This window comes from Pundamilia nyererei, unplaced genomic scaffold (assembly GCF_000239375.1).
Source record: "Pundamilia nyererei isolate P.nyererei 1_Seehausen unplaced genomic scaffold, PunNye1.0 scaffold00054, whole genome shotgun sequence".
NCBI lineage: Eukaryota > Metazoa > Chordata > Actinopteri > Cichliformes > Cichlidae > Pundamilia > Pundamilia nyererei.
The window spans coordinates 2,503,719-2,517,491 of NW_005187455.1; the positions used below are offsets into that span (position 1 = coordinate 2,503,719).

Here is a 13,773-nt window from a genome sequence, read left to right on the forward strand (position 1 = left end):
TATTATTGAAAGCTACTTAAAAGAGGAAAAGGGGTGTGTTGTTTTAGGCTCTCTGTATTTTAGGCTTGAAAATCAAAATCAAGCCTAAAATACAGAGACCATCAGAACATCGTTGTAATCGACTGTAGGTTTAAAATCTGCACTTGCCTTCTCTTCAGCATATCTGCTAAAGTCAGTGGTATCAGTGCGTCTGCCTTATCCTTGGTCAGTTACAACAAAGACATGTATCTAATTACTCTCAGTGCAGATGAAGCAGAAAAGCAGTGGTGCTGTAGTGCAGGCTATTTCGCTTTAAATGGGAAATACATTAAATCAGAAACAAACAATACGACAAAGAAGTCCCAATATTTAGTAAATTCAGGGAGGATTAATAAAATATTCGTAAAACAACGTCATACAACCCCACAGGTCGCTATAGAAATAATTATTTAAAAGGAAAATATCATCAAAAATAGCAAATCAGACAGAAGGAAAAATCGTCATTATTTGAAAGGCTTTCTGAGCTTTTATCGCCATCCTCCAATAACGTTTATCTGAATGCCTGAAAATATGTCAGCGACGCTCTTTGATAAATGAAATGATCTAGGCCTTTCCAAAAATAGAATATAGATTTAGAATATGGTGATCTGGACGTGATATTTGCCTCCCTGGATTAATAGGTTTCCTAGCAGTTTGGTTGGGTTATGACCCGGTCAGGAAAATCCACATGCTACCTACGTGGCCTCGACCGCTCCTGGTTTAACAACAACCTCGATTTTGTACTTCGACCCGGTCAGAAGCTTGATGGTTCGGGTCTGTCCGAACCGGGTCCCGTCGGATTTGAAGTACACGGCTGTGTTGTTAGGAAGCATCTTCAGTGAAATCCCAATTTTCACGATCTGCGGAACGTTGGCCATGTTTCCATATAGCTAGTGTATCTCAGGAGGACCGCGGGGTGTGGGAGGGATCGTCGATCAGTTCGTGGAAACTGAGAAATGCCGTGTGGTGAATCCCAGAGAGCACCGCGCAGCACGGGGAATTGCGCTGCGTAATCCCGTCCAACCTCCAGAATATAAACCTAATCCCAACCGTTGCACTGTCTCTCTCTCCCTCTCTCTCTATACACACTCTATCACCGACTATAGCCACCATCCTCTCGGTCGCTCTCTCACATATCGTCACTGTTTTCTTGCAACACAACCAATGCTGCTAGTATAATAGGTCATCTATTCTCTCTCTTTATATCTATGTATATCTACGTTGTCATCGACCAATGTAAAATTTGTGTCTCGCTGTCCTTGGTCCTGAAGTCGTGCCAGTTAAGACAGCGGAGCACTTAAAGTGATCCTCAAAGGACCGATTAATCCTTGAATACCCTTAATTATGCAGTTTAATGTCTCATTGAGCTCTGAAATGAAAGCATAGTACAAATAAGCAATAAGAGTTAAAAAAGAAATCATGGAATCAATTTAGAAACCAAAATGTATTCTAAACCTTTGACTCAAGTAGCCACCTTTGGCAGATATAACAGCTGAACACCCCGGTGGCACATTACAATAAAAATCGAAAGCTCTTCTCATATCTGTTGCAGAGATTCCCATAAATGTGGGGCACATGTAGGTTGCTTTGCTTTCACTCTTCTGTCCAGTTCGTCCCAAAACCAGCTCGATGGGAGAGACTATGCTGGCCACTCCATACTTTCAAGCTTACTGTCTTGTTCTTTTTTCCTAAGTAAGTTTCTGGCATGGCTTGGACTTATGTTGTGGGTCATTATCTTGCTGTAGGATGAACCCCTGACCAACTAGGAGCCGCCCAGAGGGTGTTGCATGCCGCTGCAGAATGCTGTGGTAGCTGTTTTGGTTCAGGGTGCCTCTCACGCTGTACAAGTCATTGACCCTGGATCCAATAAAACAGCCCCAGACCATCACACTTCCTCCTGCATGTTTGACAGTTGATGCCACACACTGTGGAACCATCCTTTCGCCTACTCAATGGTGTACAAAGATCCTGTGTGATGAACTGAAGATTTCAAATTTTGTTTCATCAGTCCATAATACCTTCTTCCAGTCTTTAGTAATCCAACGGCGATATTTCATGGCCCAGACAAGCCTCTTTGTCTTATTCTGGCATCTTAGCAATGGCTTTCTTGCTGCAACTCATCCTGTCAAACCTGCAGCTCAACGTCTTCTCTGCAGTTAAAACTGAGACTTGCTTATTACGACCACTATTAAGCTATGCTTGAAGCTGTTGAGCCCCCTATCACGCAAGCTGTTAACTCCTAGAAACTTGTCCCCTGATTCAGTTATGGCTTTGGGTCTGCCAGACCTCTTCCTGTCAGAGTTTGCCCCAGTGCCTTTTAATGGTGAAGGAAACTGTACTCACTGACGCTTTGAGATTCTTTGCAATTTCTCTGTAGGACTGACCTACATTTTTAAATGTTATAATGTTTTGTCTCTCTTCCATTGTTGATTGTCTTTTTCTCGCCATTTTGGCAGCAACACACAACTTTCTGCAGTACAATACTGTTCAGCTGATGCTCACGAGGCTATGGTACCACAGTATGTTCCAACACTGCTTTTATGCAGACAGAGGCGCTTGTAAGTAATCCAGAAAAGTTGGAACACCTGTAGGAATTAGTAGACCAGCTTTTAAGGCTTGATCAACGTCTATTGCTGCAGAACAGCTTTAAATTGTTAACCCATTATGTGTCCCCCGAAAAAGGCCTTTTTTGTATAACTCTGAAAATGTACATTATCTTTCACTTTTGGGTAAACTTACCCTTTTTTTAACCTCTGCCAGTTCACCACTTACCTTTGTACCATTTCAAGCTATCCATTCATGGGTTTTTACGACTGGAATTGCAATAAATAACTGGAAAAATTTAGGTGTTCTAAAACGTTTGACCTGTAGTGTATATTCATAAAAAAAATGAACATGAAATTACATTTTCCTATTTTTAAATCATTCCTCCAGCCATGATTTATATCAAAAAATAAATATGAATAAAACACTTTAACTGATAGAGATAAACCAGAGAGAAAGAAAGAAAGAAAATCTCTTCATGTATGCTCAATCAAATCAATCAAAAGTCAAAACCACGATAAAATGGAAATATTCATGAGAAAATTCAAGAACGTCTAGATCAGGAGTAGGCAACTCCAGGCCTCGAGTGCCGGTGTCCTGCAGGTTTTAGATCGCACCCTGGGTTAACACACCCGAATTAAATGATTAGTTCATTACCAGGCCTCTGGAGAACTTCAAGAAATGCTGAGGAGTCATTTAGCCCTTTAAATAAGCTGTGATGGATCATGGACACATCTAAAACCTCCAGGACACCGGCACTCGAGGCCTGGAGTTGCCTACCCCTGGTCTAGATAGACGCTGTGGCGCAGGCCATGAAGTGGGTAACCCCCGTACGTCCTATGATTGACCACTAGAGGTCAGGCTTGGATTGGAACTGGAACAAGCCATGTACGCGAATAATAACTGTATTGTTTTTCTAGCTAACGTGGTGGAAACTGATGGCCATCACTTCTACAACTATTACTAATACAAAAGCTGTTAAGTTGGGCCTGAAAATACTTAGTTGTAATTAAATACAAAAGAAGTTAGAGACAAGTGATCAGATAGAAGGTTTAGAGTAAAAAACCATTCAGCTTCAGGGCTACCGAAGTGGAGTTGTTTAAGTTATTATGGCAAGCAAGCAATTAAATAAATAAATAATTAATTGCAGCTCTTAAATTTAAGCCTAATTCATGTTTTTTTTTCCCCAGAACACATCGTGTACATTTAACTGGATGTATCCAGTAAAGGTGGAAAATAAGGCAGTAGTTCTCCGCGGGTCACGTGATCGGTCAGTAGGGAAGAGCGTGACGCAGCTGTTACCAGCAAAGCATATTCTGTTTTGGGCGGAAATAGTTTTGGACCGAGCGGACCATCTTGTCTACAGCTGCTGAGTCCAGTTCTGTTTACTGTAAACTCTGTTTCTCCTAGTATGTAATAATGTTAATGTGCTGTTCATTCTCCTTTAAGTGTAAGCAGTCATTCAAGTTTTATTTAGGCATATGTGTGTAAGTTAATCCTTGTACCGTCTTTAGTATTTCCCTTTACAGGCTACTACTTCATAGTTAACTTCCTCTGAAAGTCTTACCCCCAGAGGGACTTTCTTTCTTTGTAGAAGCGTTTCATAGAAACTATGTTATTAGCTGTAGATAAGGTATCTTTATTTTGCTATTTGATGCATTTTCTTACATAAACCAAGCACAGTGATCACGCTTTGGGGGGTTATTGGGCAGTTTCATCACCTGCGTAAAATCTGCGTCATCGGTGCATATATATCTCTCTTGACGTTTCTTCGGTTAACATTTATCACCCAGATTGAAAATCTGCTATCGTTCAAGTCCAGATTTACGATATCTAATAATCTCGTGGCGCTGGTGGTGCTGCGCCCTTCCCGTCTGATGCGTAAAAGAGCACCATGACTAGCAGAGCACCGGCAGGCTTCACACACTTTGCCAGAAAGAGCCAAACCGGCGTGAGAGTGAGTTGAGTAACAAAGAGAGTGTGGGAGAACCCTCCCCCCCGTCAAATGTATCGATGGATCCACACCTTCATAACCCAACTCTTCTTCAGCTTCGCGCAGATGGCCAAAGTGTCCAAGCCAGACCGTGAAACTGTTCAGCCAATAGATTAGTTATTTAACTCTTCATCCACTGCTTTGTTGTACTTAGTGTGTAGTGAAAGTCAAAGTAGCCACACACCCTCTGGCCCAAAAGCACTTGGGTACACGTGAATGCCTGCCGGTCTCCCAGCGCACTCCACGCTTGCGCTAGTTATGCCATGCCGCGAAGTCATACCGGCGACGAAAGCGGCGGCAGCGGGATCTGGCTAAAGACCTCGACTGGACGTCGGGGGCAGGACTACCCACTAAAAGATGTGGAGTGCGGACGGCAGACTATGAATAACGTTGTGGGTGTCGGGGACGGTCTCCTGTCTCCAGCCGCGGCAGGTGCGGTGGGAGCGGAGAGGAAACAGGGCGCCCGCCTGAGTCTGCTGGGGAAGCCGCTGACCTACAGCGCGCAGAGCAACCGCAGAAACGCACGCTACCGGCGGCTCCAGAATTACCTCTACAACGTTTTGGAAAGACCGAGGGAATGGGCTTTTGTTTACCACGCTTTTGTGTGAGTACTTATGCTTGTGCAGCACAGAACTAAACACTACAAGTCGTTTAGAATCTCATGTTTATGCTTTCCGATTGAATAGGAGTTCCCCACCTCTGAAAGCTGAATCAGTAAAATATTTTGTTAGGCAGGGATAAAAGTGAACACACAAGATATCAAAATTTGTATTGATTTTTCTGCTGATGATAATGATCATTTTGGGTCATGATGCATTTATATATCACTCTCTGTGGTTTCTTCTTCTCTATGGAAGATGTTTGCATCTTCCTCTAAACATCCAACATGTCAAAAACCATGTAAACACTTTTTGATTTAACCTTATTTATCTTCAAGGTCTTATGCCAGTTGTTGATACATTTAAATGGAATGAATATGTTACTTTTTGAATGTGACCACCTGTTGCTCCAGGTGTGCAGAAAAGACTAAGAACACAAAGCTGAAAAGGTTAGAATATAACAAGCATGTGTGCTAGTGTTCAGAAAAAGCAGACACAGTGCAATGCTACTATCCTCCAGGACATTATTGGTAGCTCCAGCAGTTTTTGAGCTCTTTAAGATGATCAGCAGACTGTCAGCTGAAAATGGAAAAATGTAATAACTGCTGCTCCCTTGCATGATCTTGGTTCTTTCATCACTTCTTTCTACAGAGAGTGGCACTGGGAAAAGCCCTGAAGGGACAATTTTAAAGCTGACATGTTGCAGTTCTTAAATTCAAACCAGTCCTCTACTGACCACAGCTTGTTTTTTCTTCCTTTTTGGTTATTTTTCTGGTGTGAAAATGCTTCATGATCAAAATTTCTGATAAAAAAAAAATAGCATCCAGCTTCCTCTTTCTTCATGCAGTTTCCATTAGCCATGGATTATTGCTAACATTCAAGCAAAGCTTTTCTTGCTCATAGCTGTCAAGATCTAGCTAAACTATCACAATTTGTTGTTCTATTGCTCTTACGAATCCTAGGATGTTTATCAACATGACACACACGTACTGTAAACTGTATCTATTATCCACATCCAACAGTTGTGGTCATATTTTTAGAGAAAGCTTTTTGAGCACTCATATACAGTGACAACCCTCAAAAATTCGTCTCTGCTTTTCCCTTTTTGGTGTGCAGATCACCTGTCAGTAGAAGTGTGTAGGTGGTGTTGGTGCACTGATTAAGCAAGGTTTTCTGGAAGTAGCTCTTATTTCACTGTCTGCTGTGGTGGCTGTTGATTCTCTCTGTTAAACACAGGCTATGCAGTAAACCTATGCAACTCGTTCACGCACATACCAGTGTCAGCATGGTTATGGGTACAGATTAAAACACTGGATCCATTCCTTGTGCCAGTCAAGTCCCGTGTGAAGAGAAGGAAGAGGAGCTGTCAGAGGAGGGGCTCCACAGCCGGATGCTGACGTTTTATTTGCACAGGCAGGACAGCTGAGGTCGCAGGGGTTAAGTTGTTACATCTACTCATGACTGCAGCCTCCCACACTTTAGTAGTTTTGGATCAGCTGCACGTATGAAATGATTTAAAAGCCTCAAACAATTTGCTTAAGTGAGATGAAGAGAGCTTTGGAAAAAAAATACTCCTCCGTGTCAGAAAACATGTGTTTTAATGTCCAGTGGTGGAGAAAGAAAACAGAAACCTAACAAAGCAAAAGACAGGGGCAAAAGTAGGTTAAATTACAGATTTAATTTACTTATTGTAAAAAAAAAAGCAGGTGTAAAAAGAGGTAGATGCATTAGAATACTGCAAATTTTTGTCGTGAAGAGTCAAAATAAATGTATGGTTCCTGATTAGAATAGCGTTTCGTTGATTTAGAGGTAGGCCTGATGATTTTGAAATAATGGAAGTACTTTTGTGCAAATTGAATTTCTAGCCACAAAAAATTGCACTTATTCTTCATGGTTTCCGTCAGTGTATTGGAAGCGCAGCAGTCTATCAGGCCTAAGTTTACCCCCCACTGGGTCTGTGCATCGGTGATTAAAAAAACAAATATATATATATATATATATAAAGCTGCAGGCAAGCACACAGACATTTTAGCTAGACAGACAACAGCATCAGGCAATACAGCAACAAAATGAGTAGAAATGTGCATGAGTTCGGTGATCTTAAAAGTGTCTTACTGTACAACGCCCATCTGAATGTCAGATTCTCTAATTGCCGCCACCACTTCTGGTGTTAGTCAGTTTTTAGATCTCTTCTCATGTGTAGTTTGTCCGGGGTCATTAACTTGTTGCTCTGTTACCCAAGAAACCTTTGAAGCCTTTGAGCAACACATACATAAACTTAAGTCACTGATCTAAAAAAAAAAAAAATCTGAATTAATGAATCTTCACGCGTAACTGAAGTTAAACTTTGAAGTCTGGTTTTAATTGAATATAGCAAATCACATCTTCTATTGCAAACTCTTCAAATGCGGATAGTTTTGATCCATCTAGACCACAAATGAAAGCTAGTGTGTAAATGCAGCATCTCGCTGCAACTTGTCCACAGTGTGATGTAGATGTATGGCTTCACAAACTTAGAATCGCATGGCTTCACACATGTGTTACTCACAAACACATTCACACGTGGTAAGTGATGAACCAACACACAAACAGCACAAAGCGCATGATTTATAAAAGAAAAGTTCCTTTGATCGTTTAATTAGTAAGCACTTATGTTGAAACAGATGCTGCTGTGTGTGCGTGTGCATGTGTGTTTGTGTGTGTGTGTGTGTGTGTGTAGATCCACACCGTACAGATGCGTAGGAAAACAGCTGAATGGTGTGTGTAGGTATTTGAATTATAAGTATGTATACTACACTCCTTAGGAATCCCTGATGTGCTCCTGATATCTGCTGATGGGCTGCAGATATCAAGACACTGATAAGCATCTGGGCTTATTTCTTTCCAAATAATGCTCCCACACTGAAACACTGCTGGCATTAAGATTCAATCTCTTAATGAGATGGCGTGTGTTGGGCTAATCACATTTGCTAAAATGGGTTCCAGCCACAGTCTGCATTTGTGTTCTATACTCAAAAGATGATTCCTTCCTGTGCATGTGTTTTAGTGTGTATGAAAGTAATGTCTTACCTATTTTTTTCAGATCTATTTATTCATTTTTCTTGTGTGAGTTTAAGATGATACAAGCATCCATGTTTTTGTTTTCGTGTCTGAAAACGAGTTGCAGAAACGCTTCAGAGTTTGTGTGAGATTGAATGAGTCACACATGGTGTGAGTGCAACAGCAATTGATTCCAGGGTCATTTTGGTCTGCTGACAGGTAAAATGTCAACATCGCCTGATGATTTGCCAGGTGGATGGACAGCTTCTCTAATGACCAACCTCTGTCCCACTTTATCTTTCAACCAGACTGGCTTGTACTGAGTCGCTTATGCGTTAACTGTTGACTTTAACTGGAACTGGGACACTTTTAATGCAATGTAATATTTACTATAATGGACAAAAAAAAAATCATTAAATGTTGTATGTGATATACATTGGTCTACCAATGTAAACCTGACTTTAATATTATTGTTTCTCCTGTGTCGCCAAAAAAGCTTGATCTTTTCTTGAGGCAGCATGAGACACCCCACCATTGTCAGACATATCCTTTAGGCACTCGGTAGGGTGTAGCGATTACATGGCTTGGACTTGGGGATGTTTGATCACCTTTGGATGTGGGGAATTTGGAAGTCAAAACCATCCGTGGGGTCTTTGTCATGTTTGCGATCAGTTTCTGGGATGTTTTTGATACACAGTGGAGTACATTGTCCAGCTGGAGGAAGCTGTTGCTGCAAGGCGGTGCAATTTCTGTTCCTTCCTTCCTTCCTTCCTTCCTTCCTTCCTTCCTTCCTTCCTTCCTTCCTTCCTTCCTTCCTTCCTTCCTTCCTTCCATCCATCCATCCATCCATCATAAACCTTGCAGTTTTAGGTTTCTGTTTTGTGTGTGTGGTTTGTAAATTAACTTTTAATGTTATCTGCAGAAGGTTAGTACATATCTCAGCATTTTTGGCTACCTACTTGTGTTAAACCATGACAGAATTATAGCGGCAAGAGTGAAAAGGAAAGTTTACAAGATGGCAGTGAGACCTGCTATAATATATGTTTTGGAGACGGTGGCACAAACAGAACCGCACGAGGTGGAGCTGGAAGTGGCAGAGTCGAAGGTTGTAAGATTTACATTGGGACTCACCAGGATGAGTGTATCAGAGGGACAGCTCAAGTTGAGCAGTCTGGAGACAAAGTTAGCAAGGTGGTGTAGAGACAGTTTGGACATGTGAAGAGGAGGTGTAGTGGATATATTTGACAAAGGTTGTTGAATATGGAGCTGCCAGACAGGAGAAAAAGAGGAAGACTTCCGAGGAGGTTGTGTGGATGTAGTGAAGGCAGACATGCCTTTCAGACCTACAGTTAATTTGTCTGCCACCATTTAATATAGCAAATATGCCTTTGGACTGTTAGAGTAAGCCATATTATGCAGAGAGAACCCATCCAGGCATAACAAAAAGACAGAAAGATTTTCTACTTATCACTGACTTTTTTTCTATGACTTCTTAATCATCTCATGTTGATTTCTGTTTTTTTCCCCTTGTGGTATCAGTGCACTGCCTACTCAGACCTACCATGTCCAAGTTTGGTTGTCAGCACATAGGCAGTGAGTGGAGTGTAGCAAACGCAAAAGAAATACCAGTGTAGTTACTGATTCAACACAACGTCTTATTATGCAACCCAAGGCTGGACAGAGGAATTGTAGTTCCTGGCTATTTATGATGCTAAAAAATAATTACTTATAAAAGAATAAATATCTAGTAACTTAGTGTTCAACATGCATATATTGTGGAATATTGTTCCTCTGTAGAAATTAGAAAGAATTCAACACTTGTCTTTGTCTTAGTCTTTGTAATCCTCCTTTAGAAGTACATTGTGGTTAGACCTTAAAGATTTTTGTATTGGAAAAGTCCTTTAGAATCTTTAATACAATAATCATCAAACGTGAATTTTATATAATATATGTAATCTCAAACAGTTATTGTACTCAGAGGGTATTTTCTCACTCATGAAACTGCAGGTGCACTGATCAAAAAAAAAATTGCGCTCAGATTTGAAGAACTTAAAAGGAATCCTGAAGAGGCTGCTCTTTGTCTCCTGAGATCATGGTGACATTTGAGACACCTGAGCACATAAAAGGGTCTCTGTGTTTAGGTTCCCTCTTGCTTCCAGGTAGGAAGGAGGTGGTTGGCCAGCACCCAGTGGAAAATGCTGGAAGATGCAAAAGGATCTATTTGATAGGGTGAACAGAAGGAGGGACGTGCGTATGTGGGTGACTGTATAAATACTGTCAGGATGCCATCCGGTGTTTGCATGAGTAGATACAGAGTTGCTACCCTATTAAAGATGTTTGGTGTATGTGTGTGAGCGGGTACTTGGTCATCACTGGGTAATGTAACATATCACAGACACATTGTGTGTCCAGGTCACAAGTTGGCTGTCTGTCTTTCAGGGCCCAATGAAAAGAGGAATGAAGAGGAGGCAAGAGAAGATAACAAACAAACAAACAAACAAACAAACAAAAAACCAACTGTTATCACATAAAGGAAGTGGTGATGTGGGAGGGATTTAAGTTTTGTTTTTTATGCATGAAAACACATATAGGCAGTTTTTTGTCGACTCAGTGTGTTGTGAAAGAAAGGTAACATCTGGCTGTGAAGTGTGATTTCAAAGAGTGAAAAAGAAACAGAACCAGCATCCTGTCTAGACAGTTGGATACTGGCCTTTATGCAAGATTTGCAAACACAGTGAAAGATGGATAGCAAAGAAGTAATAACTTTGTGAAGGTCATGTCAACAACAGATTTACAAATTATTTGAACAATTTTATTCCTCCAAAATTAAGTCAAAGAACATATTTAGGAGTTAGGCCCAAATGGAGCTATAGAAAAGACACCTTTCACCCGGTGATGTGGTTATCAATTAAATCCTAAGCTTTCTAAAGTAACTAATGCACTGTAACAAACTTTTTCTCCCCTTTTGGCTTTTCTATGCTTCACTGTCTCCTGCTAATATCCGACTTGGAAGTGTATCATACGGACATTTGAGATGAGTGTCGATCTGGTGCAGTCAGTTTTGAAGTAAGTAAATAACAGACAGATTTACTTATATACCACACACTGATTTCCCCTCAAAATGAACAAATTCGATAAAAAAAAAAAGAAACTCTTTAAGCTTCTTAGAGATATATGTCAGTGTTGGACCTATAGTGGTCCACATATAAGTGGTTCCTTCCTCTTCATAACATCTGTTTGAAAAGTTTAATTTTTATTCAGCATCATAAAATCTAGTTGCATAAAATTCAGTGTGTCAGCAGTTAGAGTAACACGTTATAGTTTTATGTTGTTGTGATGTCACTCAGCTACAACAAAGACCTGTTTCCAAACCATCTTAAAGTTTGATTCACAGGCACTGCAGTATTCATTATTTCATAATAAGATGCCTATCGTCTTTTTAATCAACGATCCTCTAACAGCGTATGTGTTAGATAATAGATAAATAGCACCCGACAGTACTATTCTTGAATCCCCAGATTTAACAGTCTAGCTAACTGCTGATATTCGATCCACCTCAATGCATCAGGAATGAGTTGCAATAAAATGTAGGGAGAAATGAGAATAGTTTGTTATTAAACTGATGATTAATACGCGAAGAATCACTCCTGACACACAATGGATCATCAAAAAAACCCTTTTTCCCCATCGACGCCCACTATTCTGCATGATAACTTGTTTTTGTATTGCTTTTATGGCATTTAATTATCTTATTTATTTGACTCTATTTTGTGTACAGTGATTTGTAACCGGGCGTCGGTGAAAGACACTTTATAAATAAACACATACTTTCTTACACTCTTACTGCACTTGTAACCCAGAGCATTTCACGTCTTCTGACTGCAAAGAGTATGTAATGATTCCCATGACCATCGGTTTATTTACACCCACCACATATTCTCCTCAGTCTTCCTGTGTTAATCACGCTTGCAAATGTGTTAAAAAAGAAAGAAAGAAGTGAGCTAATTAGTCTGTGCCAGAGTGGAGAGATTTGATGAATCAGACTTTGATGTTAGTGTCATCAGGGAACAAGTCGTCTACATCAGTCAGAGCTCACTGGTGAGAAGAAGATCAGAAGGGATTGCAGTGATAAATATACTGTGACATTCAAGCAGGTCAGACAGCAAGTGTGTATTTCAGGTGTGTGTATGTGTTTTGAATAGGTTGGGAGAGAAAGACATGGAGTGAGAAAAAAATTGCATTTCTTTTAAAGTGCATACTTGTATGTCTGAGTTTCATATGTGTGACATGGATATAAAGAAGGAACAGAGTGAATAGGAGGAGAATAGAGTGTGTATGTGTGTGACCATATGAGTAGGAATGCACTATGTGTCGGTTAGTCTTTTTGCGAGAGCGCGCGTGTGTGTGTGTGTCCAAATCAATGTATGTCTGCTCGTTAGTCATCCAGCAGTCCTCTCGTACATCAGCGGAGGTGCCACTTTGCAGAGCAGACTGCAGCGCTAATGGATGGAGACAGGCTGAGCTTGTTGGTCCTCTTGCCCACACAGAGTGCACCTCAGTTGGGCACACATTACACCAGCCTCATTCCCCTGTCGCACACAACTCGGACATTACCCTGTCAACTCTTTTAATGAGAACATGGCTCAAAAGCACTCTCACAAATACACAATCATCCATGTTACGCTCATGTGCACACATGCACCTACATCACTAAAAATGCACCCGTGCTATTAGAATGATTTAGTATGCAAAGTATGTAATATGCATTCTGTATAAAGTTATTATAATTAGATTTAGGAAGTCATTGACCGCCGTGAACTATTACTATTTTTCTATTTTCTTTATTATTTTCTTTTCTTTTATTATATTTTCTCCTACTGTATCATGCTGCTGAGTGACTGCTGCTCGTCAAACACATTTCATTGCAATGTTGACCCTGTGCTAACTTGCATATGACAAATAAAACTGAAAACTGAACTCCATATGCACATGCATAAACATGGTATTGATCTACTAATTTAACTTTCTGCAAGGACACCTATAAGTGTATTTGCAGAAATTATTGTTTTAATATATGATTGTAATATGAATCTGCATCCCTATCTTTTGGTGGTCTAGAAAGTTTAAAGTTTAGTTTTTCCCTTTCTTATTTCTTAGTTTTTAGTCACCATTGCATGTTTCACATCATCAAAAAATAAATATACATTAGACGAAGAGCAAATACAAAATGCAGTTTTCCAATTATGATTTAAAGTTATCCAAACCTAACCGGCACTATGTGAAAAAGTAAGTGCCCTCTACATCTATCAGTTGGTTGCGCCACCCTTTTGACTGTGGGTGTGACTTTAAAAATAATAAGTGCTGTGTTAGTTTTATATGTAATGGGACACCAACCATCCACAGAACATTTTCCTGAAAGTCTTGGCAAATGTGAAACAAGCCTTTGTGTTCTTTTTGGTCAACACTGGTTTCCGCCTTTTACCCAGTGTCCTTCACATTGTTGAATCGTGAACACTGACCTTAACTGAGACAAGTGAGGCCTGCAGTTCTTTACAGGGAGTGCAGAATTATTAGGCAAGT

The 13,773-nt window shown here is 40.4% G+C and overlaps 1 protein-coding gene across 2 annotated transcripts in view; it reads right to left on the reverse strand.

Annotated features, from left to right (window-relative positions):
* The window catches only part of cnrip1b (cannabinoid receptor interacting protein 1b), an 8,330-nt gene extending 7,072 nt beyond the window's left edge, over nt 1-1,258 (reverse strand). For both annotated transcript variants that reach the window (XM_005733722.2, XM_005733723.2), the window contains exon 1: nt 718-1,258. In XM_005733722.2, the coding sequence (XP_005733779.1) occupies nt 718-896 (179 nt within the window). In that variant the 5' untranslated portion in view covers nt 897-1,258. The remainder of the gene's footprint in view (nt 1-717) is intronic.
* Between the last annotated feature and the right edge of the window lie 12,515 nt (nt 1,259-13,773).